This window comes from Nilaparvata lugens, chromosome X, assembly GCF_014356525.2.
Source record: "Nilaparvata lugens isolate BPH chromosome X, ASM1435652v1, whole genome shotgun sequence".
Classification (NCBI taxonomy): Eukaryota; Metazoa; Arthropoda; class Insecta; order Hemiptera; family Delphacidae; genus Nilaparvata; species Nilaparvata lugens.
This window is the reverse complement of record NC_052518.1, coordinates 26,657,217-26,682,902: the sequence shown is the minus strand read 5'-3', so window position 1 is coordinate 26,682,902 and position 25,686 is coordinate 26,657,217. Positions and strand designations below refer to the sequence as shown.

At 33.4% G+C, this 25,686-nt stretch overlaps 1 protein-coding gene across 1 annotated transcript in view; it reads right to left on the bottom strand.

Annotated features, from left to right (window-relative positions):
• The window catches only part of LOC111052476 (NPC intracellular cholesterol transporter 1 homolog 1b), a 107,388-nt gene that overhangs the window by 68,739 nt on the left and 12,963 nt on the right, over window positions 1-25,686 (bottom strand). Inside the window, exons 2-10 of the mRNA XM_039443094.1 lie at window positions 24,864-25,110; window positions 22,490-22,560; window positions 20,872-21,132; window positions 20,319-20,490; window positions 18,634-18,740; window positions 16,847-16,967; window positions 15,260-15,450; window positions 6,329-6,434; window positions 3,516-3,770 (exon numbers count right to left, since the gene is read on the bottom strand). Coding sequence (XP_039299028.1) covers window positions 3,516-3,770; window positions 6,329-6,434; window positions 15,260-15,450; window positions 16,847-16,967; window positions 18,634-18,740; window positions 20,319-20,490; window positions 20,872-21,132; window positions 22,490-22,560; window positions 24,864-25,110 — 1,531 coding nt within the window. The remainder of the gene's footprint in view (window positions 1-3,515; window positions 3,771-6,328; window positions 6,435-15,259; window positions 15,451-16,846; window positions 16,968-18,633; window positions 18,741-20,318; window positions 20,491-20,871; window positions 21,133-22,489; window positions 22,561-24,863; window positions 25,111-25,686) is intronic.

Sequence of the window (25,686 nt, the reverse complement as noted above, 5' to 3'; positions counted from 1 at the left end):
GAATGAATTTTTATGTGACATTATGTGTAATATCATATAGGCTATATATATATTTTTATTATGTTAAATATTTTTTTTTGTTAAATATTGAAGAGATTTTCTTTGTACATGACAATGTTCAATTGTATAGTTGTGATTCATAATGACTGTACTGTATTGAACAAATAAAAATTATTATTATTATTATTATTATTATTAGTTTCCTCCTTTCCTCTTAAAAAGATGTTTTATGCATTTGGTTGAACCCTTGACTTTCCTAATCAATCAATCGTTTAGACATGGAGTGTTTCCCGACATCCTGAAATATAGTAGTGTTTTGCCTTTTTTAAATGGATACCTTGAAAATATAGGTAATTATCGACCAATTGCAATACTTCCTGTATTTTTAAAAATGTATGAAATGACGGTTGTATGTAGGCTGGCAACTCGGTTTCCGTAAAAGTAGGAACATAGTTGGTGTAATTTTTGAGTTCACAAAGAATATATCACTTGCAATTGACAGGTCGCAGCAAGCTGCTGGCATCTTCTGTGATCTGTCAAAAGCATTTGATTGTGTAAATCACGAGCTCCTGCTAAAATAATTAAGCTTTTATGGAGTAGCAGGTACTGCTCTTAAATGGATTGCATCTTATCTTCAGAGTAGACAACAATGTGTAAGAGATAGATAATCTAAAAGAACATCTTCATTTAGAAAAGTTCCAAATGGAGTACCTCAAGGTTCTGTCCTGGGACCCTTGCTTTTTTTAGTGTATATTAATGATCTATCTAATGACCTGACTCAAAATTAATTAAGTATGCTGATGATACAACTGCCTTATCATCAGGCTCTAATGAGATAACACTAGCAAATAAATTAAACAGTGCTCTGAAAGTAATGGCAGAATGGTTTGAAGCAAATGACCTCACTTTGATCTATAATAAAACACATTTGATCCAATTCACAGCAACCCGTAGTTTAGCAGCTGTAAATAGAACTCAACTTCCAACAATAGAAGTTCGGTTAACATCATTCTCATCAATTAAATTCAACGGTCTAATTACAGATCAGAATTTCTCTTGGAAAGAACATATTCAATACTTGACAAAAAATTGAACCGTGCCTATTTTGTTATACTAACACTATCTCACTCTCTTGACAGAAACACCCTTTTGGCAGTTTATTATGCTTATGCCTATTCCTACTTGAGCTATGGGACAATTTTTTGGGGGAATTCAGTTGATAGCCAAAAAATCTTCATTATCCAGAAGAAGATATTAAAAGTGATTTGTGGATTACGAGCAAGAGACTCTTGTAAAACGTATTTTAAAGACGTTGACATTCTTACACTGCCTTCTATATACTTATATCAATTGCTAGTTTTTGTTAAACTAAACATTCACCAATTTCACTTGTGCACAAATAGCCATGAGTATAATACGCGTCATAGAAACCTGATTGCCTACCCAATTCATAGGCGCACATTCATGGAAAAACTCCCTTTTACGCCGGAATGAGATTTTACAATAAACTAGCAGCAGCCATTAGAGACATAAATTCGGTAAAATTTTTCAAAAAAGCAGTCAGAATATTTCTAATTGAAAAAACCGTGTACTCAATTTCACAATTTTAATTTAGTAGTATAGACAATATAAACATTAAGGCATTCTATGTATTTATTTATTATAAATAATAATATCATGCATTTTTTATTATTATTTTACTTATATATACAATAAGTATAGCCTGTACTGTAGCCAGTACTGCCTGACAATACTGTATAGTAATTATCTAATAATTTAAATTTAGTAATATTGACATGTCACCAGTCATATGAGTGAAACTCAAACTTGATATAATGTGACAATAAATAAATACTGTACTATCTTTCTGGCAGAAATTTGGGGCATCATGGCTTGTGCCAATAGGCATTGCCGGACGCTATTGCGACAAGCACGTAGTAATTTTGTCAGATTGTCAGGCAGCCCTCAGCTCAGTGTCAAAAAACACTCAGCAGGCTTGCAACACGCAACTCTATGCATCTTGGTTGGGTACCTGGCCATGTAGGCATAGGTGGTAACGAGCGTGCAGATGGGCTTCTAAGCGGGGTTCCAGTATGCCATTCTTTGGTCCAGAGCCAAGCTGTGGCATGAGTAAAAGAACTGCCTTTCACACAATAAGTGAATGGTCCAGGGACTTACATCACCAGCAATGGCAAGGTCATACTGGTCATGCACTTGCCAAAAGGCAGCTAGCAGACGCAAGCTCTTACTTCGCCAGCTGGCTGGTGAGGTCGGGTAGAGGTCAGGTCAAGCAGTTGATTGCTCTGATGACTGGACATTATTTATTTATTAGGTTAGCAAAAACAATACAACGATCGGAAAATAAAAAAAAGGCTATTGCCCAAAATTTCTTCAATTTCCTAATTTAGTTTCAAATTGTCCAAATATGCATAGGTTATGTCCATTTCAATTTCTACACCACATCATAATCTGAAAATATAGATTAGAATAAAACAAACAATTTTAAATTTGAATCGATTGATAATAAAACTTTTGTGAAAACATGAAACAAACATTAAATTCACAAAATAAAAAATAAAACCACTTAAATTTTGAACTCGAATATATCACGTTCACCTTAGCTACATAACAGCTATAAATGACATGACCACTTCAGGAAACATCTCCAAACAATTGGATTCAGAAATGAACATTGTAATAGTGACCTTTTTTATTATCTATATATTATATAAAAGCGAAATGGCACTCACTGACTGACTGACTAACTCACTCACTGACTCACTCACTCGCAGAACAAAAAAATATACCGGACCAAAAACGTTCAAATTTGGTAGGTATGTTCAGTTGGCCCTTTAGAGGCACACTAAGAACGGATTTGGAAAAATTTCCAAAGATACGCCAAAAATCTGCGTTTTCCAGCGTTTTCTCAGCTTTATCAAGAACAAATAAATAGAAAATGTTCAAATTTTGTACAGAAGCTCAGCTAGGGTGAAATAACGTTGTGTTAGAAGGAATTTGCAATAACGTCAAAGATACGCCCAAAATTAGCGTTTTTCCAGCGTTTTTTTTTTTTTGCTTTTTCTCAGATTTATCGAGAACATATAAACATAAATTGTTCAAATTTAGTACAGAAGCTCAGCTAGTGTGTAATAATGTTGGGTTAGAAGGAATTTGAAATAACGCCAAAAATACGCCCAAAATTAGCTCAGTTCTTTCATCAATAATAGACAGAAAATGTTCAAATTTACTATAGAGGTTTAGCTGGGGTCTAAAAATTTTGTGATAAGGTGACTTTCGTTTTTCTCAGCTTTTTTGCGTTTTCTCAGTACTTTGACTTTCTGATGGAATGAAGCATGCTCAAATGAAAAGTGCAGGCGAGCGAAGCGAGCCCGCTGATCTTATTTTTGGACGATCAAGTCGGGGGTCCTAGACGGATATGGCGAGCGAAGCGAGCCTGTTGGCTAGTCTTAATATAACTCAATTACCTGATTAACTATAATCACCATAGCACTTACCTTGCCGATTTTTGTAAGAAACACATTTGAGAACGATGCTAGTAGAATACGTTTGAAAAATGAATTATTCTCCTGTTGCTTCTGCTCTATACGCTTGAAATTCAGTTTGAGGCAAGGAAATACGGAGTTTCTATTATTGGCCAGCCTTCTCTCATCTAGCACCACAAAGGCAAGGAAAAAAGTGCACTGATAAACGAACGTCATGAATATTCCCGCTGAAGCAAAGTAGCAGAAAGACTCTAGTGCCGGTAGTATCTGAAAATATATAACACAAACACTATAAGAATTTTGATTTCAGATAAATATTGAAATGCAACAGTATTAAGAATTCACTTCTAATACAGAGTGTTTCCAAACTCCCTACCAATATTCTAGGGCATTGTCCCTGAGGACGAAACATGTCTAAATAAAATTCTAAAACTGCCCGAAAGTCCTAAGTTACTCACACAACCGTCATTTTGTCTTTTCACTTACCATTTTTTCTTAATAATGGCTGAACATACGGAATTAAACTCTGCACAATCATTTATGACAACTAGACAGAGCTACAAAACAATTATGACAATTTTTCATATTCGGATATTTTTAGTACTCAGGAACAATGCTCTAGAACCGGGATAGCAAACTGGCGGCCTGCGGTTATGTTTTATGCGGCCCCCGAACAATTTTTAAAAGTATTACGGTGGATATATTTTAACAGAAATATAAAATACAAAATTTTCTACAAGAGTCCAGGTTAAGTTCAAATTGTATATAATTACGACCTGAAAATAAATTTTCTAACAACTAGCAAAATAAAGGTTCAATTTATTTAAGAGAATCAGTAGGAAGTATACTTTGACTAGGCCTATAAAGCAAACACGCCAGTTGCATGTCGCACGGTGTGGCAAATACGCTTTCCAAAAACAAACGCCAGTTGCATGTCGCACGGTGTGGCAAATACGCTTTCCAAAAACAAACGCCAGTTGCATGTCGCACGGTGTGGCAAATACGCTTTCCAAAAACAAACGCCAGTTGCATGTCGCACGGTGTGGCAAATACGCTTTCCAAAAACAAACGCCAGTTGCATGTCGCACGGTGTGGCAAATACGCTTTCCAAAAACAAACGCCAGTTGCATGTCGCACGGTGTGGCAAATACGCTTTCCAAAAACAAACGCCAGTTGCATGTCGCACGGTGTGGCAAATACGCTTTCCAAAAACAAACGCCAGTTGCATGTCGCACGGTGTGGCAAATACGCTTTCCAAAAACAAACGGTTTCTAAAACGATTCTTCGCTTAGAAAAGAAGTAGCTGAGTTTCTCAATGCACATATAAATACGCCTATCTCCAAACAAGTTCAAGAAAAACTACTATATTTCAGGTTTTTTTCAAGCAGCCTCTTTGAGGTTCGCTTACGGTAAGCTTATTTATTCAATAAACGTTTTTTCTATTCTATATTATTATTCTATTTATGAAATATGGATTTCTTAACCGACATAAGTCACCACATGAATGAACTTAACTTGAAATTGCAAGGTCAAAATCAAACAGTACCTCAGTTAGTTGAACACTTAGATGGATTTGTAAATTAATAAAATTGAGGTTTTCATATTATCAAGCCTAGAAAAAACCTAATCTAGTACATTTAACATCGTGCAAAGAAATTATGGGAGAATTTCAAACCAGTGATTTCAGTTTTTGCATACCGAAATTGAATATGCTTTTGGAGTTATTCAATGAACGATTTTTGGATTTTAATGAACTGCTACCACATCTCTTCTTATTCAACAATTCCATGACATGTGACATTTCCCAGCAAGATGACGACCTACAGTTGGAGCTCTGTGATTTGCAAAGTGACCCAATTTTCCAGAAAATACCAGAAAATGGTGTCTAATTCTGGAGTAGGCTGCCTAAGGACAAATATCCCAAACTAAATAATTTTGGTAAAAAATTGTTTCAATGTTTCAAAGTACCTACATTTGTGAGAGAACTTTTTCCTCGATGAAATTTATAAAATTAACTCACCGTAACATACTTACAGACAACCATCTACAAGATTTGCTTAAGTGGCCACCACCTCGAAAAGAATTGATTTCGACGATTTGTGAACGATTGTGCCCACCCTCAGTGTTCTCACTAGCGGGGTTTTTTCAGTAAAATTGTTGATTTTGTTCTGCTCAACTCTTGTATAATTAGTATATATTATTTCAATATTGAAATATGTTCAATATCAATAGCATTTGTTTATACATTACTTTATATAGCCTAAATTTCCCTTCAAGTTCTTGTGCCCTTTGGGCAAAAGAAGTTGGCCATACCTGCCCTAGAATATTGGTAGGTAGGGAATTCGGAAACAACCTGTAGATTATATATTGAGTATTGAATATATTCGATTATTTTGAATTAAGATGGTGGTTTATTGATCAGTTCCTAATGGATAGAAACACGTGTTTTTACCTTACTACCGGCATGCAGTCGATACGACCGTAGCTCTTTCAATTTTCATGAAAATATTGTCAACAGAAGTCAATTGACTTAATTTTAGTGTGATAGTGAACAATAATTGTGTATTTTTCATGAATTGAGATTGATTTTTGCCAATGATGATCAGAAATCACGTTCACCTCTTGGCTTACTACATCCCATATTATCCATATTATATGTCCCTACACTATAGATAAAGCTCGGCCGAATTATTTAAATTTATTCATCAGTTTATTGCCTGTTGATGCTTTACAAGTCAAAACGATCGAAATCACACCGTGAGTTCATAAATTTTAAATTATGAGTAATACATTTATGTTAAATTTATTATTAAGATGTCACTTACAGTTGTGCCACCAATAGCTGTAGCGATCATATCAGTCAACGAAGTTATAGCAATTGATATCCCAGCATGTCTCAAAGTCAGGCCAATTTGAACTGGCAATTCGTTTCTGCAATTTCAATTTCAATTTATTCACAACACACAAAAATACAATGAGTAAAAGCAATATACAACAAAACAATAACAGTAACAATGATATTAACACATTAAAAGACAATATTGCTAAAATGATGTGTGCTGGAAGAAAGAGGGGGAAAATAATATGGTTTCCCATGTAGTAGGCAGGTAAGGTATAACTGAAAGGGAAGGGTGTGTGATAGGGAAGTGGATGAAGGTAGGTAGATAGGCATGGCTGAGAGAAGGGAAAATAGGATGTGAATTAAGGATCCAGGAAACGGTTACAATAATTTGAAGATTGAAAAAACAAAATTGCTTTTTATCCAATTAATGATTTCATTTTCTTTGTAATTTTAGCATTGTTGAGATGATGATCCGGAAATTTATTGATTATTATAGTACTTAGATAAATAAGTTGCAGTCCAATTGTTTCAATATTAGTATTATATATCAAATACTTATTTGAAGTAGGTCTCAAGCGGTAATGTCTATTTAATGAGTTGTTGGTGCATGGAAAATTGGTTCTATTTTTTATTAAATATTTAATTAAATTTTCAACATATAACTGTAACTATCAAAACCTTGAATTCCTCAAATATAAGGTCAGTCGGGAAAAATCTTGGTTTATTTAAAATAGACTTAATTATTAATTTGTGCATTATGAACAGTTCTTGCAAATGGGAATTATAACACCCTCCCTCCCCCATACTGCTACTCCGTATTGCATTATCGACTGTACTAGGCCTATAGCAAAATAAAGCATTTTAAGATGAGTTGGATTCAGAATTTTTCTAGCTACATAAAATTTGTAAGAGAGATATTTCATCCTTCTGCAAATGAATTTAATATGGATATCCCATTTCAGGTTCTCATCTATATAGAGACCTAGATATTTACATTTTTTAACTTTACTAGTGATAGGACAAGTGCCGGAGTTGGGGTCAAGGTTGCAATTTGAAAGAGTTTCAAGTTTAATTCTCTGTCTGGCTGTCCTAATTTATTGAAAGAAAAGGTAATATAGTGGAATGGTATTGTGCCGAACACTATTTTTAATTCAGGCCTTTTCCCAAGTTATAATAGTAAATTTAATATGCAATAGACTAGAGCCATTATTGTGAGTTAGCGAAATAAATTATTTTCTCTCTCTCTATTATGAACGGCCATGACTTCGAGTTTCCCATGATAGATATTTAAAAATTGTGGCTCCGAGTCGTCGAGGAATGTAGATTATGGAATTATCTCTAAAACTTAGCCTTCCGGTCGCGACATGGAGTGCGATAAGTTGGAAAACAGCAAGCAATGAAATTATAACAAACTACCGATTTTGCAGTTACTATTTGGTCCCAAGGCTCTAGAAGCCACGCGACGATTGGTCAAATTGATTCCCTTCGCCAAATAGGAGACCTGTTTCTAAATACAGTAGTGGGGATTCCCCAGCCGCGAGACCAGATTACGTTTCGGAGGGCACTTTGCTAGGAGCACTACGAGAGTAAAGATGTAGTCATTATGTTTCGCCCTTTTTGGGCAAATTTATAAATTTTTTATGATAGAAATCTTAATAGACAAAGAAGAAAGTTTTTCTTTTCCATGAAATTAATATTAATGAATGTTCAAATTTTAATACAATTTAAATTATTTTCTATGTGTCTACTAATTTTATTTAATTAAAGGTAAAAACTATCTACAAGATGAATCTTATAGGGCAAACATTATTTTTACCTTAAAGTGAAATTTTCAATATTTTTTTCTTTTATTGTGTTATAAATTGTCTTGTTTTGTTTTGTGATAAATTCATAATTCTAGTTGATACTCGTTTTTGGACTTGTATTTGTAGGTAAATCAAATCATAAACTCTGGACTGTTCATTTTAAATTAAGGTTCTGAGCAGTTTTGGGCGAATGCCCGTTGATTACACTTGGATTGCGTCCTATAGTTCATAAATAATAAATAAAATAAATGTTGGCTAGCGCACAAGTTTCCAACAATACTAGCCGAGCTACTATATGAAAAATTATATTTGATTTCGCAAACCAAACGAAAAATATCATATAAGTTAGCATCATTTCAATCTGAATTATTCCTTTTCTAAGAGTATTATATAAAAGTTAACATCATAATTAATGAAGTATTCATTTTCTAAAAGCATTATATTAATTTATTACGGGTGTTTTCATAAATGTTGCATTGTATATTAATGACACTCTGGCAAGTAAATTCGTTTTAATTCAATCTTAAATTTTGAGAATGAAATCAGAACGTCAAGATAAAATCTAAATTAAATAACAGAATAAACTCCTGTTTTAGCTTTTGATGAATTGTAGGAAGAGTTAGAAATTAATGCTGTAATACATTTATTTACAGCGGTTGATGTGTGTCCCCAAACCAACTTCATGTACCACCCCTTTGGTTCCGCAACTTTATGTAACACCGCTTCAAGAAACCCGTTCAGACGACAGGTCTAGGGACGTAAGAGGACTTCGCCGTCAAGCCAAATTCAACCGGTAAAAGTTCACCGCCAAAAACAAGGTACTGTAACCCCGACGATAAAGCAACGTACAGACCAACGAAAGTGCAGTGTAGTGAAACAAAGGTTCATTCGAGAATGTCAATCAAAAGTGGGGATTCAAAATTATTATGAAATGGGTTATATGGGTTACTATCGACGAAATTTGGGTTCAACGGGCTTTTCTTTCTTGAGTAATTTCATGTTGAAATCAATTGGTTATTTTATGACTGATATTGTTTGGTTTTGTGACGTATTGCTATCTAAACGGGGATAGTAATGCGCCCTCGAATCAGATGAAAAATGTCAACAAAGTAACATGATATTGTTGTTTCTGTTGTTCGATTTTAGTTGCCAATGTTTATTGAAGCTGTTTGTATTTTTTAATTATTTCAAAGTGTAGTGTTAGTTTATAGTAGAAACCTAGTAAATCAGGCATGGCAAGATTAATTGAAGTTTTCTTGACTCTAGCCCGTTCACCTGCATGAATTAGGTATAGACTCAGGTATTTTCTAGATGTGTCGGCCTATTTCTAAATTCTAAATTTTATTCAAAATTATCTTTTTTATCATCTTTTAAAAGGTCAGGCACAGTATATATATTCATACAAGTTTCACTCTAGTATATTCTTTTTTCTACGACTGCGCGTAAAAAAGGAATTTACATTCTCAATTCTCCTCGTAAAACAGCTTATTTCTGAGGAGCAAGGTCTATAAATACAGGTCATGGCACTCGTGTTCCTAATGGAGTGGCCATTTTATGGGGTCTATATGGCGGTACATTTGAAAATCTATTCTAATTCAATTTGCTCTTAACAAAATTATGCATTTTAAAAACAATATTCTAGTTCAGATAATATGTAAATTCAGATTTTCAAATTTTTAATAATGAAATTTTAATAATAAATGCTTCATTTATTCATTAATTTATCATCAAAAATTGTTCTTATTACTTACAACTTTGGGATTATGGTTCATAAGGCATTGGGACAAGACAGAAATATGCGAGGCCAACTTCAAAAAGAGTTTTAAGTTCCCGATCAATCAAATCTAAAAATCAACAATTCAGTTCCTAGTTGGAATCTAACTATTATTATTCTGTCAGAACAATTTATTTTACAATTCAAATCCAAGTAATATCCCTTGAACAATATAACACATCATGTTGTTCAATCTATAATGATAACAGCTGATAAATTTGAAAATTGGTGAACTAGAGCCCCATAAAATGGCGATTTTGCAATGCATCACGGGATTGTGTCATGACCTGTATTTTATAGACCTTGCTAAGGAGAATCTACTTTTTCGCTCGCTAACCATCTGCTCATGCGCAGTAGATTTTCTTTACGCACGCTAATCATTCGCGCATGCGAAGAAGAGTTTCTTTACACTCGCTAATCAGCTGATGATAAGCAGCTTGCCAAGAGTAGGTCAGATCTCAACCTAAAAATTCGGTAATAATAAAATTGTACCGGTTCTGCTTAAACAGCCATGATGGATATCAGTGAAGACTAATTAGTATTAACTCCGGCAGATTTGAGTAATTTAACAGGTTTGTGCAGTTTTAGAAAAAATGTTGTATGTAATTAGTGCGTAATGCATCTTTATCGCTCTTGCAAAATTATCACGCTCCGCTTCGCGTAGCGTGATAACTGTTTTGCGTGAGCGATAAAGTCGCGCATTACGCTCTTAATACATAAATAGCTATTTATTCAGTTTATAAAGCTATAAAGCTTACGTTTTACATTTTCTCTACAGTTTATAGACGCACCAGCAGTTAACAAAGTTAAGTGGTAGAGTGGACATTACTGTCCAAACTTCGCCAAGTCAACCAATAAAAAAGTTAATCTGATCTAAAAATAATTCTATTAGGGTATTATAAAAAGGTGACCTTGGTACTATGATGTAATCAATTCATCGCTTTTTGTTTTAAAAAACTATAAATAGGATATTTTTTCGTTTATTAGTTTTTCATTGAATTCAATCTCTTTCTAATTAGAACCTATCAATTTTTCTCTTACTTCTTATAATATAATAACAATTATATTTTTATATCCATTCAAAATATGCACAACACAAATATGCAATTTAAATGGATTGGAAACGAAATATTTTTAAATTGTAAGCAAAAAATAATAGAATGTGAAAAATATAATAATCAGAGATGGTTGAATTTTCAGGAAACTAGATTTTAAAAGTTGGAAGACTTTCTGTTTACTTTAAAATAGGATATTGCCGTGTGATATATAGTGAAGAAATTGAGGCTTATTATTCGTCTGATCTATCGCCTTTTCACAGGTCTCTGCCAATTAGCAGTCTACAAATGCCATTGCCAGTCTACCATCGATGCTCAAAAAGTAACATTACTGAAGCCATCAATGAGATTCAGCCCGATTAATGGGAAATTGACTTTTCGGATTTCAGCCATCCCGAGGCGACCATTCGAACTTTATCATATTCCATGAAAAATGACATTAATGAGCCTTCCACTAAAGAAATCTTGTCAATAACTCATGTACAGCTTGTTTTATTCAATTTCAAAGATAGGAAGTCCAAAATGAAAGACCCTATATTATCTTAGATTGAATCATTCCAATTATATATCATTATATTTTTAGTACTCCTCCGTAATTAATAAAAACAAAAGAAATCGTTAAGCACTTTTTGGTAGTTGTAAACAGAGGTTGACAATTTCTTATTTCTTTTCATTCAATAATTATATATCAATATATCAAACAATGAATTATAAATTAATCTCAAATCAATTAAATAGATAATATGCCATAAAATGTTATTCTATTGATCTCATGTCAATCAATACATTTTTAATGAATCTATGCATTTTAACTGCTATCATCTATAACGTGACACCAATTATTTAAGCAAAACTCAAAATTTTATGAAGTGCAACAATAGTCGGTGAATAATAATAATAATAATAATAAATTTATTAGCCAAAAAACAGGATGTCACAATTTGACATATAGGCCAGTCAATATAACAGTAAAACACTCAGTCAATACAAATACTGTCAATAAAAAACAATACAAAGTCACATTTACAATAAAAACAGGTATGTATGTATATTAATCCTATTCATATAACAGTAATATTAATAAATTCTAAATATTGAAATCGTCTACATTCATTTTCATGTCGATAAACTCTTCAACTGAGTAAAAGGGGTTTTCAAGAGAAATATTTCTAAAATCTTTTTAAACCTCCTGTGATTAAGTTGCCTCACCTCAATAGGAAGCCTATTCATCAATTTAATTGCAACATTTGAGGGACTTTGATCAGTTTTATGCAGTCTGCTTCGTGTTACATTGAGCGTCTGATTGGATCTTGTATTATAAGAATGAATTGAATTTCTCAACTTCATCTTCTCTGGGTTTGCTTTCAGGAATAGTAAGCATTGCAATATATATAATGAATATAGAGTTAGAATTCGAAGACCTTTATAAATATCTCTATAATGTTCCCGATTCCGCGCCCTGGCGATGACTCTGACAGCCCTTTTCTGCATTATGAAAATGTCTTGTGCTTGTGAAGAACAGCCCCAGACTATAAGGCCATATGAAATGTGTGGATGAAAAATACCAAAATAAGCCTGACGTAGTCCATGTTGGTCCAGCTCCCCACATAATCGTTTAAGGGCAAACACACCGCTGCTCAACCTACTTTTCAGAACAGCAATGTGTTGTGCCCAACTTAGAGTAGGGTCAATAATTATTCCTAGGAATTTCTGCTCCTTACCAGTATCATTTGTTGCTGATCCCTTTTTGAGCCTAAAAGTGACTGTTGTGGTTTTGGCTTTGTTGAGGAACAGTTCGTTGGCATTCAACCAAGTTTGCACCGACTCCAGATTCCTCTCCGACAGTGCAACAGCTTGAGCATCATTTTTATGCTTATTAAGAACTGTGGTATCATCGGCATGCATGAAGATTTTTGTTGGGACATTTATGCTAAGATCATCAATCATGATCAGAAAAAGCACTGGACCCCTGAGGCACACCACACTCCACAGGCAAAACGCAAGAGTTGTCACCATTCACGGAGACGTACTGCACTCTGCCTCGCAAATAGGAAGAAAATAGCTCAAGAGCAGGTCCCTCAACATGAAGGTGTTTCAATTTCGCCAGGAGGATATCATGTGACACACAATCGAATGCACGACTGAGGTCACAGAAAGAGACAGCGGCAGAGGATTTATCTTCAAAGCAGTCAAGAATTTCTTCAACCAGTTTTATAAGAGCATGTATGGTTGAGAGGCCTTTTCGGAAGCCAAACTGTGTTTTGCAGAGCAAGTTATTAATTTCAAGAAATTTGCAAAATTGCATTGCGAGCAGAATTTCGATTATTTTAGACAGTATAGGGACCAAAGCAATAGGTCTATAGTTGGCAATATCATCATGCTTGCCCTTCTTGTAAATTGGTATAATTTTGGTAATTTTAAGAGAAGTGGGGAATTTTCCATTAGCGATCACTTCATTAATAAGTGCCGTGAATGGGGTAACAATACAATCTATGATTCGTTTAATTAGGGCATTGGATAGTCCATAGTGATCTTTGCTTATCTTTGGTGACATATGCTTAACAACTTGCAGAACGCAATTCTCTGTAATGGGCTTGAATCTAAACATCTCAATACTTTCAGGAACATTCTTATTCTTTAGTAGATTATCTGATGTAACTGTATCATTTTTATCAAGTTTTTTCTTAATTTCATTAGCAATATTTGCAAAGAAACTATTGAAACTGTCTGGAGATATAATGTTCTTGAGTAGTTCTTTTTTTTCTGATTTATCCTTGTTTACTATGTTCCACAGTGTCTTCGACTTATTTTCAGAATTCTCTATTAAACTTTTGTTGGATTCTTTTTTTGCTTTTTTTATCATTAGTCTGTAATAACTTTTTTCTCGAGTATACATATCTTTATAATCAGAGGATGTGTTGGAAAGAAAGTATAAAAAATCAAGCCTATTCTTATGATTTTTCAATTCTTGTGTATACCAGTTTAGATTGTTACTTGAACGTCTACCAGAACCAGTTTTCCTATTTGTAATGATTACGTTGAAACTTAATTTATAGTAATATATAACCGTATTTAGAAATGCTTCAAAATTTGTATCTACTTCAGCATGATTATTGAAAATATCTGACCAGCCTTCTATCAACAGGTAACTCCTAAGTACATTAATATTACTGTCATCAATTTTAGTTACTATTTTATAAATCTTTTCAGTGTTTGTCTTAGATTTCTGTGTATCGATATAATTCACTCTACTCATTGAAATAAGTTGGCCCAAGTGATCACTAACATGACAGTTACTCACTAGAACACTCAAACTTTCTTTGAAAGTTGTGAACACATTGTCCAGACAGTTGGTACCCCTTGTCGGTTCATGAACCCTCATTTCGAACCCATACATACAACACAAATTAACAAAGTGTTCTGCATCCTTACTATTTCTATTAAAATGCAGGTTGAAGTCACCACATAATATTGATTTCCGGTTTTTCTTATTTAAATAACTTAAAGCTAGTTCCATAACCCTGCAAAACGTTTCAAAATTACCTTGAGTACTTCTATAAACAGTAATGACCATGATATCAATATTCAAGAAATGAACTCCTGCTAATTCACAGTCCAACTCAACCGAAATGTTATTTAAATAGTTTAATACTTTGTATTGGGACGCATCATGATTTGAATATATGGCCACACCACCATGAATTCGTATTGAGCGACAGTAGCCGGTTACTAAATGTAGATGCTTAATATTAGAGTTAACTTCCAGCTCAGCATCAGTCATCCAATGCTCCGATACACATAAAATGTCCAACTTAAAATGAACAATAATCTCCTCCAGCAGCCCTATTTTATTTGATAAGCTCTGTACATTTTGATGTAAGATATTTATATTACTTTTCCTAGAGTGAATGGCATAATCATCCCTATAATTCAGCCGATATGGATTGAAATCAGTCTCGGCTGATGGCCTTAGTAGTTTTTTAGAGGAATAAGTTTATTGGTTGAAATTATCACGTCTTTATTGAATTGTTTTAAGATTTGAATAAATCTAAATCTCAAGAATAAATGAAGTAATAAAATATTTTTAACGAACAAAGATTTATCAACTATGAATTGTCAACTATCAATGTAATGAGGTGCAACAATAGTCGGTGAATAAATGAAGTAATAAAAAAATGTTTAACGAAGATTTATATCAACTATGAATATTAATTGAATGAATGATTAAATATTGATCAGACAGGATATCAACAAACAAATTGATCTAAAGCATTCCTTACTTGAGTTCGTCCTTGGAGAGATTATTTTTACATGCCATTAATACGAACATGTCATCCACGCCGATTCCCATGAGAAGGAACGGTAATGATGTGTGGACGGGTCCGTATGAAATATCCAGAGCCGAGCATAAACCGCAGGCTGAGAAAAAAGCTAGGCCAACACAAGCCAGGCCCCCACTTGTTGGTAGAATCTGAAGAGAAGTATTATCGGATCAATTTTTATTAGCAATGTGCAATATTTATTGGATCAATTTTTAAAAATGTTTGTGAATACTTCATTCGGCATTGAAGTGGAGCCAGAGTTTGAAAGAAAATTCCCCACAAAGATCTGTTGTCTCAAATGTCTAAGTGTGAGTAAAAAATATATTGCAGATTAATAAGTGATAGATATCAATTAAATAGTTAGTTATGATGGGACAGCTCTATTATTTGATATAAATTAGCCATAAGCAATTTCAACAAGATTTGAGTTTTTTCAAAATTAAAGTCAAACGAATAGGCCTAAGATTTGTCAGTTCCAAATGTAATTTTTTATAACCAAACTAGTTTTGATGCTTCAGTGGTATTTTTTGAGTTAAAATGAGGAGCAATGTTCCTCAGTTGTTACTCATTCATTCTCCCTCAGTTCAACTAGAATTACCTTACAAACCTTGCCATGTATTTATTTATTTGAGATACATATGAGATAAACCTTACAAATCTATATTTATACAGTTGAAGATGATGCCCTGAACAAAGAAACCAGGTTGGTTGGAATAAATTACACAGGTAACAGACAAGACCGTATTCATATCACCTTAATATGAGCAGCCTGGGCATGTACACCCGAAATATAAAGGAGAACACTCAAGGCAACAACTATACTTCAGAAATTGAAAAAAAATATTTCAGAAAAGAAGAGCAAAAAGGAGAAAATGGCAAAACACTAGAGATCCGAGAGACAAGACTGTGCTGAACATTATCTCAGCAGCTCAGTAGAGAAATAACAAATTTAAAAAATGAAACATTTTCATAAGTATCACAATGAGCTGACTAATGCAAAAAGTACTGACTACTCTATGGAAAGCTACCAAGAGCATAAAAAGAACTTCCGAGTCAAAATGCACCTATTAAAAATGTGGATGGTACATGGGCTAAAGACAGAAAACAGAAATCAGCTAGGTTTGCCAATCATCTAGTGAGAACTACTTATCTTATTAATTTTACCCTCTATTATATTATAAAAAACTAGACTAGATTGAAATTTATTAAAAAAAACTTAATAGGAAGAAATTTGAAAACATCTCGGTAATAGTGTATAATTCCCAAAATTCTTAAAAAATGTAATTGTCTTCAATTTTATAATGTGAGGTTTTCTATAATCGATGAGATTTCCAACAAACTGCCATGATATGTGTTAGAGAGATATCTCATAAGAGGTGATTAAAAAAAAATATTTGAAGTGGCTTTAGCCTTGCAACAATATCATAGACAGTTCCATTCCACCTTGATGCCTATTAGCCGTGAATACATAAAACAATGAAAACAATCCGGAATACATAATTCAATGAGGACAATTCTTTCAAAAAGTACAATTTGATAACATACTTTCAATTCAGCCCAGTTGAATGTTGACAATACGTACAGGACATAGAAGAACATGAGAAACACTCCTAGTATAATTTTATCGAAGTCTTGAAACATCAGAGCACTGCTGAGATCACCAAAACTGAAACAAAGCAACTCATCAACTACACTAAATGTAAGCAACTATGTAGTTAATTCATAGACTGTTGCAATTAACTTATCAGATTAGATTTAATTATTTATGAGGAGTACAATATATTTTGGCGTTCACAGTACACTAATTTATAGTAACTAACAGTATTGCTATCTTCAGTATGAACTCAAGAATCATTGAACAGACAGAAGATGGTATTCAAACTGGATTATGATAAAATTATATTGTGTTGTAACTAAATATATCTGATGAGTTAACGTATAAATCGCCCATTCCTGAGAAGTTTGGAAAAATAATGAATTTGAAATTTGATAAAACTTGCAGCGAGTATCAAATTTTATTCCTACTAGAATATACAGATGTATACGAGTATTATGATCACAATCATATTTTACATATAATTACTTTGTTTTGAAAAATAAAATTGGTGCCGGTTAGATAATTTGATTAAATATATGGCGGTTATCGAGGAAATAGAATACCAGTATTCACCCTAGGTAAATGCAAGTGGTAGTATTCCAACAGCGTTCAAAATACGAAGAATACCATAGGTATACAGCAGGTTTCATTTATTATCAATGATGATAATTATCGGTTAACATTAGATTCACAAAAAACATTGTTTTTAATCAATGATAAATCTCGTGCAATTTTTCCTTCTTAACAGCTCAAAATGTTATAATAGCGCACTGTTCAAATTTGCAATTGCACAATTCCAGAGCATCACTTGATTCTTCTACCTCAAATAGCTTGCTTGGTTAATTTTTATTGTACTTTAGTGAGACTGAATTAATAAATTAATAAATTAATAGCATTATCACATTTACATTCATAATAAAATAAATGATAGAATTGGCTTCTACACATACGAGATAACTCACAAATGACGCATTAGCACGTTTGCACTACTGGACTGATTAACTTGAAATCTCTCATATAGATTATTGATTTACCGAGGATGATTATAGACTCATTTTAAATCCTTCAAGATTTCAGTACTGAAATTATATAGACTCATTTAAAATATAAACTCTAAGATATAGACTCATTTTAAATCCTTCAAGATTTCAGTACGTCAAGTTTTCAGTTTGGTAAGTTCTTCATTGGACCCTTGCGGAGCACGGGTTATTTGCTAGTAATGTATAATAAATAATACTAATTAGGCCTAATCATGTTACATAGAAAGTATCAGAACATTAGTCCATACTTCCAATCCATATAGTTTGTCTAATTAATTGACACTGCATATTAGTAGGATGGAAGAATATGGATAGCGTTATTTATAATACTAATCATGATCGATGAATCCTGTTGGAAAGGAAATTAGATAACAGATTAGTAGAAAACTAACCTTCTAGCTGACTCGTAGAATACATCAATGTATTTGAACTTCTCCTTCGTTATATTCTCCATAGTATTGAGAAAACTTTTTTCCCATATCATTCCAGGACCTGTAGACTAATTAGGCCTAATCATGTTACATAGAAAGTATCAGAACATTAGTCCATACTTCCAATCCATATAGTTTGTCTAATTAATTGACACTGCATATTAGTAGGATGGAAGAATATGGATAGCGTTATTTATAATACTAATCATGATCGATGAATCCTGTTGGAAAGGAAATTAGATAACAGATTAGTAGAAAACTAACCTTCTAGCTGACTCGTAGAATACATCAATGTATTTGAACTTCTCCTTCGTTATATTCTCCATAGTATTGAGAAAACTTTTTTCCCATATCATTCCAGGACCTGTAGACTATAGTCATATGGAAAATGAGAAAAAATGAATAGAACAGTCCTCAATCAATTATACTGAGTTGGGCAATGAAGTATGGAGGGTTTGGAACTTCTTCTTCTTCGATGGCGCTACAGTCCAAATCGAGCCCTGGCCTCGAACAGCTGTTACAAATTAATTTTTGAACGAAACTCAAATTTTCTTTACCTATGTATGTACCTTGAATATTGTAATTCTGATATTCAAGGAGAAAAAACATTTGAAAAATTGCGTCTATTCTAACCAAACAATCCTGTAGACGAAGTGAGAAGTTGATGACAGAGTGCCGAGCAGGAGATAAACTTGCCTTATCTGCCGTGGAGGAAACGTTGTTGGATAAAGATTGAGTCTTTTCTTGTAAATGGCGAATAATTGACTGTTTGTTGTAGGTTGTAGCATCAGTTGAAACTTCATTATAGACCATTACTTTTTCAAGAAATGTCACTGTCAATTCAGATTGTTATCAAACACTGATTTTTTCACAGTTGAGAAGATGACAAATCAACTCAATACTTCATTGTTCCAACATGCCATCGATGGACGCCTCATTTGGTTGCGTGGAATGTAAAGTGGCCTCCTCGTTCACCGTAACTGTCACCTTGTCACTATTTTCTATGGGGCTACCTCAAAGCTAGTGTACACATCAATAAACCACGTACACTGAATGTGACATAACCCTATAACCTTATCCCTGAAAGGGACAATAAGACAAATAATTCGAGCAATAGCTTCAGAGGAGTATGGATAACTTCTTACAACGTCTAAATAAATAAGTTTATGGACAAAAACGGACGTCATTTTTCAAATATTGTTTCCGTACAAAATTAATGTTTTTATTTTTTCTAATTATCAAAATGGCATCATCCAAGGTACATACTGAAAAAATATTGAGTTTCGTTCAAAAATGAGTATGTTACAGCTGTTTCGAATCCTCCATACTTCATTGCCCAAACCTGTATAATCAGGATTGAGCATGGTAGTTTTCAAAAAATATTTCAGGTGGGCTACCGTGGAATACATAATTATTTACGATATAATAAAATATTAGCTAGGTATTGACTTGGGCAAAATACAAATCCTTAGATGGTAATCAAAACATGTCAAGATTGGAAAACTAGGATTTTTTTAGAGTTATTGTAGTAAAATAAGTATTGATATTGATAATCAACAAAACCAAATTTTAAAAACATTTCCAATCAGAAGTCATTAAAAGAATTCAGTTGAATAAAAAAGAGACTTTGTTGGCACTGCTTGGGCCTCCGTCACGAGTAGAAGAAATTGTTAGTCAGCTTTCTTTAATATGAAAATGACAAAAATAAATTCATCAAAGGCCTAAGAATCCGACATATACTCTCTTGTAATTTGGACGAGTAATAAAACAAATTTTTTTTGTTATTCTAAGGATTATGAGTCACAAAACGCAGCCATCCTTGGAAAATTGGCCACAAATAATTGCTTTAATCATCCTCATTACCTAGGCAAACGTCTCAAATTTTTATGGACGCATATGAACATATCAAGTTGATAATTGATAAGACTAGGATTCCTACAAGGACTTACAAAGTCTTCTGTTCCTCCGCTGTTGCCAATTTCATCCATATCAACTTGCGAGAAATTGATATGAACCATCCAGGTGGACAGCAGAGATGTCGCTTTCACAATGACACCGCTTGAATTTCTCTCTATGCCTCCTAATAGACTGACATATTCCATTTCTAGGCCGTACACAGGACTAAAAACAAACACTAAGTATCAAAACACGTACAGCACGAGCAACAGAATTCCAAGCATTAGCAAATAGGCTGACCATTGTCTTCAGAACTTCAGAAAAGTGACATCCAACTTTTGCCATCTTCTTGTGCAAAATGACTCAAAATCGACCTAATATTGAGGTACACTGATCTGAAGTATAAGGATAGACTTGTGATAGAAAGTGTGAACATTAATTTCCAAATTCCATCATTTTAGCCAAAATAGGATAGTTATTTAAAAAGCATTCCAATCTAAGAGACCTTGAGGAATGTAGCTAATATTTTATGATACTAGTAGCCCTACAAACATTTAAGTAGCCCTATTGGAATACTCTATTCTTATAAATTATATTTCAAGTCACCTGATATTAGTAGTGTTGAGCATCTCGATCACAGCTTCTCTGTCCAAATTATTGACGACTTCTTCGTCGTACCTCCAAAACTCCAGAATGCTTCGTTCATAGCAGCTCCTGGGAAAATTCTCCACAAACCCACAGTACATTTTTGAAGAAAGGTGAACACTGGGGTCGAAATTCAACAAATTTGAAGTTATTCTGTCAAGTAAATTATACTCTTCTTCCTCACGTTTTCTGCGACCAACATTAACATTAACTACCGGTATCCTGTAAAAATAACAACATTTAAGCATGAAAGGAAAGGTGTTGCAATTGAAATTGTTATGAGAGGAGAACGGAAAAAAGCTTAAAAGTTAGGAAACTGTTAAATAGCGAGGAATTTGAACACAAAAGTTTGTCCAACCTGAATACGGTTCTGGAAATTCGTAAAAATGTCATTCAAATGCTAGCAGTCACAACCGACTACCGCTGCTCATTTCTAATGCTAAATAATACAGAATATCATCTGAATTTATGAATTTGTATGGAAATACAGAGGAATCCGAAAAATGTATGGGCTACACTCTTTGACAGTGAATATCTTGGTAACGCATTGGCAGGCCGTTTCAGAACACTTCATGTAACCTTGGCGACGTCTTTTGAAAGCGGTTATCTTCAATCTTTCCATTTCAAACCGGCGTAGCATCGTGTCACTGACGCTACATAAAAAGCGTCGCCAATGCTACGACTACGGTTTCCAACGTACCCGTCGCTCCGTGTCTCGGGCAGCACATGCTCTCAGCTAAACAATGACATTCGACCACGACTCTGATCAAATACGAAAAGGATAAAAATATCTTTTTGTGTGAACTGTGGATAGCTTGCTCATTAATACTTTGCTACGCCCGAAGACGTCGCTTGAAACGGTCTTAACGTTTACAGCGGTCTGAAACGGCCTTATGGCCGTAGTTTCCATGCAGGCTACACAACCTTTTGGCAAAACATTGAAGACAAACAATACAGAGTACGATTCATAGATGTACATTATTTTCTGTTTACGTTCAATGTCAATAATTAGTGTATACATTTTTTGGACCTCTCTGTGCATTTACTATGTGTAATAATACTGTACAATATGAAATACGGTACACACCCAGTGTAAGTTTCATTACTAAAATCAATACAAAATTTACACTATGAACAGAGATATTGTGGAATTTCTCCATATTAAGGTGAGATTAAAACGATATTGTCAGTTCCACATAATTACTGACGATATTGTTTTTATATCACCTCAACAAAACATATTGTTTTAAGAGCTGTGAATTTTGACTGCCAGGGCCTTCTTAAAGCAGTATGACAAACGACATAACCACTGAGCAGCTTGTGTCGAAAACGTCCTATCCAAGTGATTTTGAGTCAACAGCTATTGTCAAGATCAAAATTCAACATTATAGTCGAAATATCGAGATACATTTATGACTGACAATATCATACAATAATGATAATGATATTAATTTAGTGTAATATTAATTAAGACTTTACTTAATAAAATTAATATTTATGGGGTGACATGAAATACAGTATGACATGATGGGTTTACGAAAAACAACTCTGAAAATTAACTATAAAAAACTATACTCACCTGAAGCACACATCCTCAAATGTTGTGTTATCTAATTGGCTTGCATAGATTCTGTTACGCATTTTCAATACCTGAGAAACGAAACATTAATAAGTTTGAGAAATATTCATCAGTTTCTAAAATCTTCTTAATAAGTTTGAGAAATATTCATCAGTTTCTAAAATCTTCGTTGAACTATGAAAATAGTTTAGTTCAAGTTTGGTTAGCAAAGGTAGAAAAGGAAATCTCCTTATTTAAAGTCCAAAAACAACGAGATTCTTTTGAGATGAATACAAAATTAAGATTTTTGTAAATAAATGTTTTTAATGCATACTTTAAAAAATTGAAACCACAAAATAATTGACCGAACGAAGTGAGGTCTAAGATTCAAGTCGACGGTTTGGCATTTCTCTTAATGTTTAAATGTTTATATGTTGCGTATTTACGGCGAAACGCGGTAATAGATTTTCATGAAATTTGACAGGTATGTTCCTTTTTAAATTGCGCGTCGACGTATATACAAGGTTTTTGAATTATTCATCATAAATCAGCTGACAAGTGATTACACAGATGTGTGGAGAAGCCAGTCTATTACTGTATTTGTATAAGGTCTATAGTTTCAATCAAAGACATTAAAGAGGTATGCATCTTTAAGCTGGGTTTACACCAAAGTTATTAACAAAATGGTTATAACTTAATCCTTATAGATTCTATTAGATTGAACGGAAGTTGATAAACACATATGTTCATCATGTGTATGATAAGTTATGTCCAATCTAATATAATCTATAAGGATTGAGTTATTAACATTTTTTAAAATAAATTTGGTCTAATCGCAGCTTTAAGGTCTTTGGTTTCAATATTTTGTTTTGCAGTCATAGTATTATTATGCGTGCCCATCAGTATCAATATTCTCACATTCGAAAAAACTAATTTAAAACCGAATAAAAATAAACAAATGAACTAAATAATGCTGGAGAAATTATAATATTTTTGATTCTAAAAAAATAATTTTTATCAGATAGAAAGATCATCACGGAACTGGATGAATTATATCATATGGAATACAAATTCAAACGTGAACTGAGTTTGTTAACATTTAAAACAGTTGACATCAGGTACTTGTGGATGAGAATACTGCGTGAGGTCTACTGTTCACAGAACTACTAGTATAAAGTGGTGACGATGAAATTGGTATTGTAACTCGCCCCAGATGGGGGTAGAAGATCTCCCCCACTTGAGATCTCTCAACTATTCATGTCATGGGAACTTGAATAACGACAACATTTTGCTACCTAATTTATTTAGTAATCCATTTGAAATTTGAAGAAAACAAAATATACTAAACATTTTATCAAAAATTCAATTCTAATGGAAACTACTATCAATACGACTTTGCTAACTACATACGAAAGATTTATAAATTTACTACAACAAATGATTACTAATTAGTGTCTCGATTGGGTGAAAAGTTTTATAAGGAGCTAGAATTTTAGCACTCACCCACAGCTATTACTCTCATCGCAATCCTAATACACAGGACACCTACGCCTATCATGACGTCGGAGAATAAATGAAACTAGCTCAACTTTTTACATTATATATGGTTTTTGATGCGCTCGATATCTCGGTTGTCTAACGAATGCTAGTTTTCCGTCCGAAAAACTTCCCCCTCTCCACGTCAGTGTTCCAGAAGGCATAACTGCTGCTCGTGAAAGAGTCGGTTCTCACGAGATTCGGCAAGCGGGTACTTGCCAGGTCTGCAATATTCATTTATGAGAATATCTACAGGCTACCAAACATCCGCCTTCTCATAGCCGCGTGGAGCCGCCACATCCGTGAGAACCAACAAATATCCCTGTTCTTGTAAGTTCTCAGAGTCGTTCAGACATTAGTTAGCAAAATCTTATTAGTTAACAAAATCTATTTCTTCACTAAATAAAATTTTCTCACTGAAGTCCAACTACGGAAATTGTTATTCTAATATAAGTCTTTTCTCTTTAAAAATCAAAAATCTAAAACCCAAAAAATCAACCAATAAAATAAGTACTGAAATTCTACCCATGTCACAGTATGTTGCTGGTTTGACTTGAAAATTAGTCAATAATCACACAGCAATCAATTATAGATAAGACGAAATAGTTTTTACAAACATAATTAAGGAAAAAATTGAAATAGATCTTTTAATATTCTTGATTTTATAAGGAATACAATTCTACTTTTGGAGTTTATTAGTCTACAACAAATATCAGAGAATTTGATTACATAATAGAATGACAATGATGAGATGTTAGACATGTTGCTAATCAAACTTGAAGAGCAAGAAATAATTGAAGAACGTGTATTGTAATTAGGGCAAAAAATCAATTAATTATAGTGAGAGAGTGATTGTTACCTTGTGCAAGACATACGGCTCAAGGACGTTGGGAGCAGTTACTAGCAAACTCTGCACTCTATATCCTTCTCGAAATTCAGCCATTATCCAATCAGTGTCTCTGGCGAAATCCGATTCCGGCGGAATCCATAGTTTCATGGGATGTTTCTCTTGGCGAAATTTCAGCAAACCAAGACAACAGAGCATCGCTAGACATATCGATAAAGCTATAAACCTCCATGGATGATTGCCAATTAAAACACCGTATCTGAAAAAGCCGATTCATCCATATTTATTTAGTAAAGTATGTACAACTAAATCAATAGGAATAAAAACAAAAACACAAGTCCTCAACAAAAAAATAATTTGATGAAAAACTTAATTATTTCTGTTATTATTATATTTTTATAAGTTTCACCCCAAGAAGGAAAGATTCAGGATTTTATTTATCATATATTTAAAACAGATACCATGGTGAAACCCTATACTTCAGTACTGTTTATAAAGGAGTTACCTAATCCAATTTTTTCATTGTGTATTCTTTTCATATTTGAATATAGTTCATTTTCAAGAATATGAGTGTGAAACAATGCATATATTGTGAAATGTATATTAGTCAGAAATTTAACTGGCAGCGTCTATATGAAGCTAATATGATTCTGAAACCATGAAGGAAGTGTTGTATTAATCAAAGGCAGAATCATTTCATTTTAAATGTTTAAATAAGAACCACACAAAACTAACAAATTTGAATTGATATAAATTACATATTCCAATCAATTCATCAGATAAAATATACAAAGAATAAAATTTTTGAAAAATTGAACTGAGGATTTTGCTCATT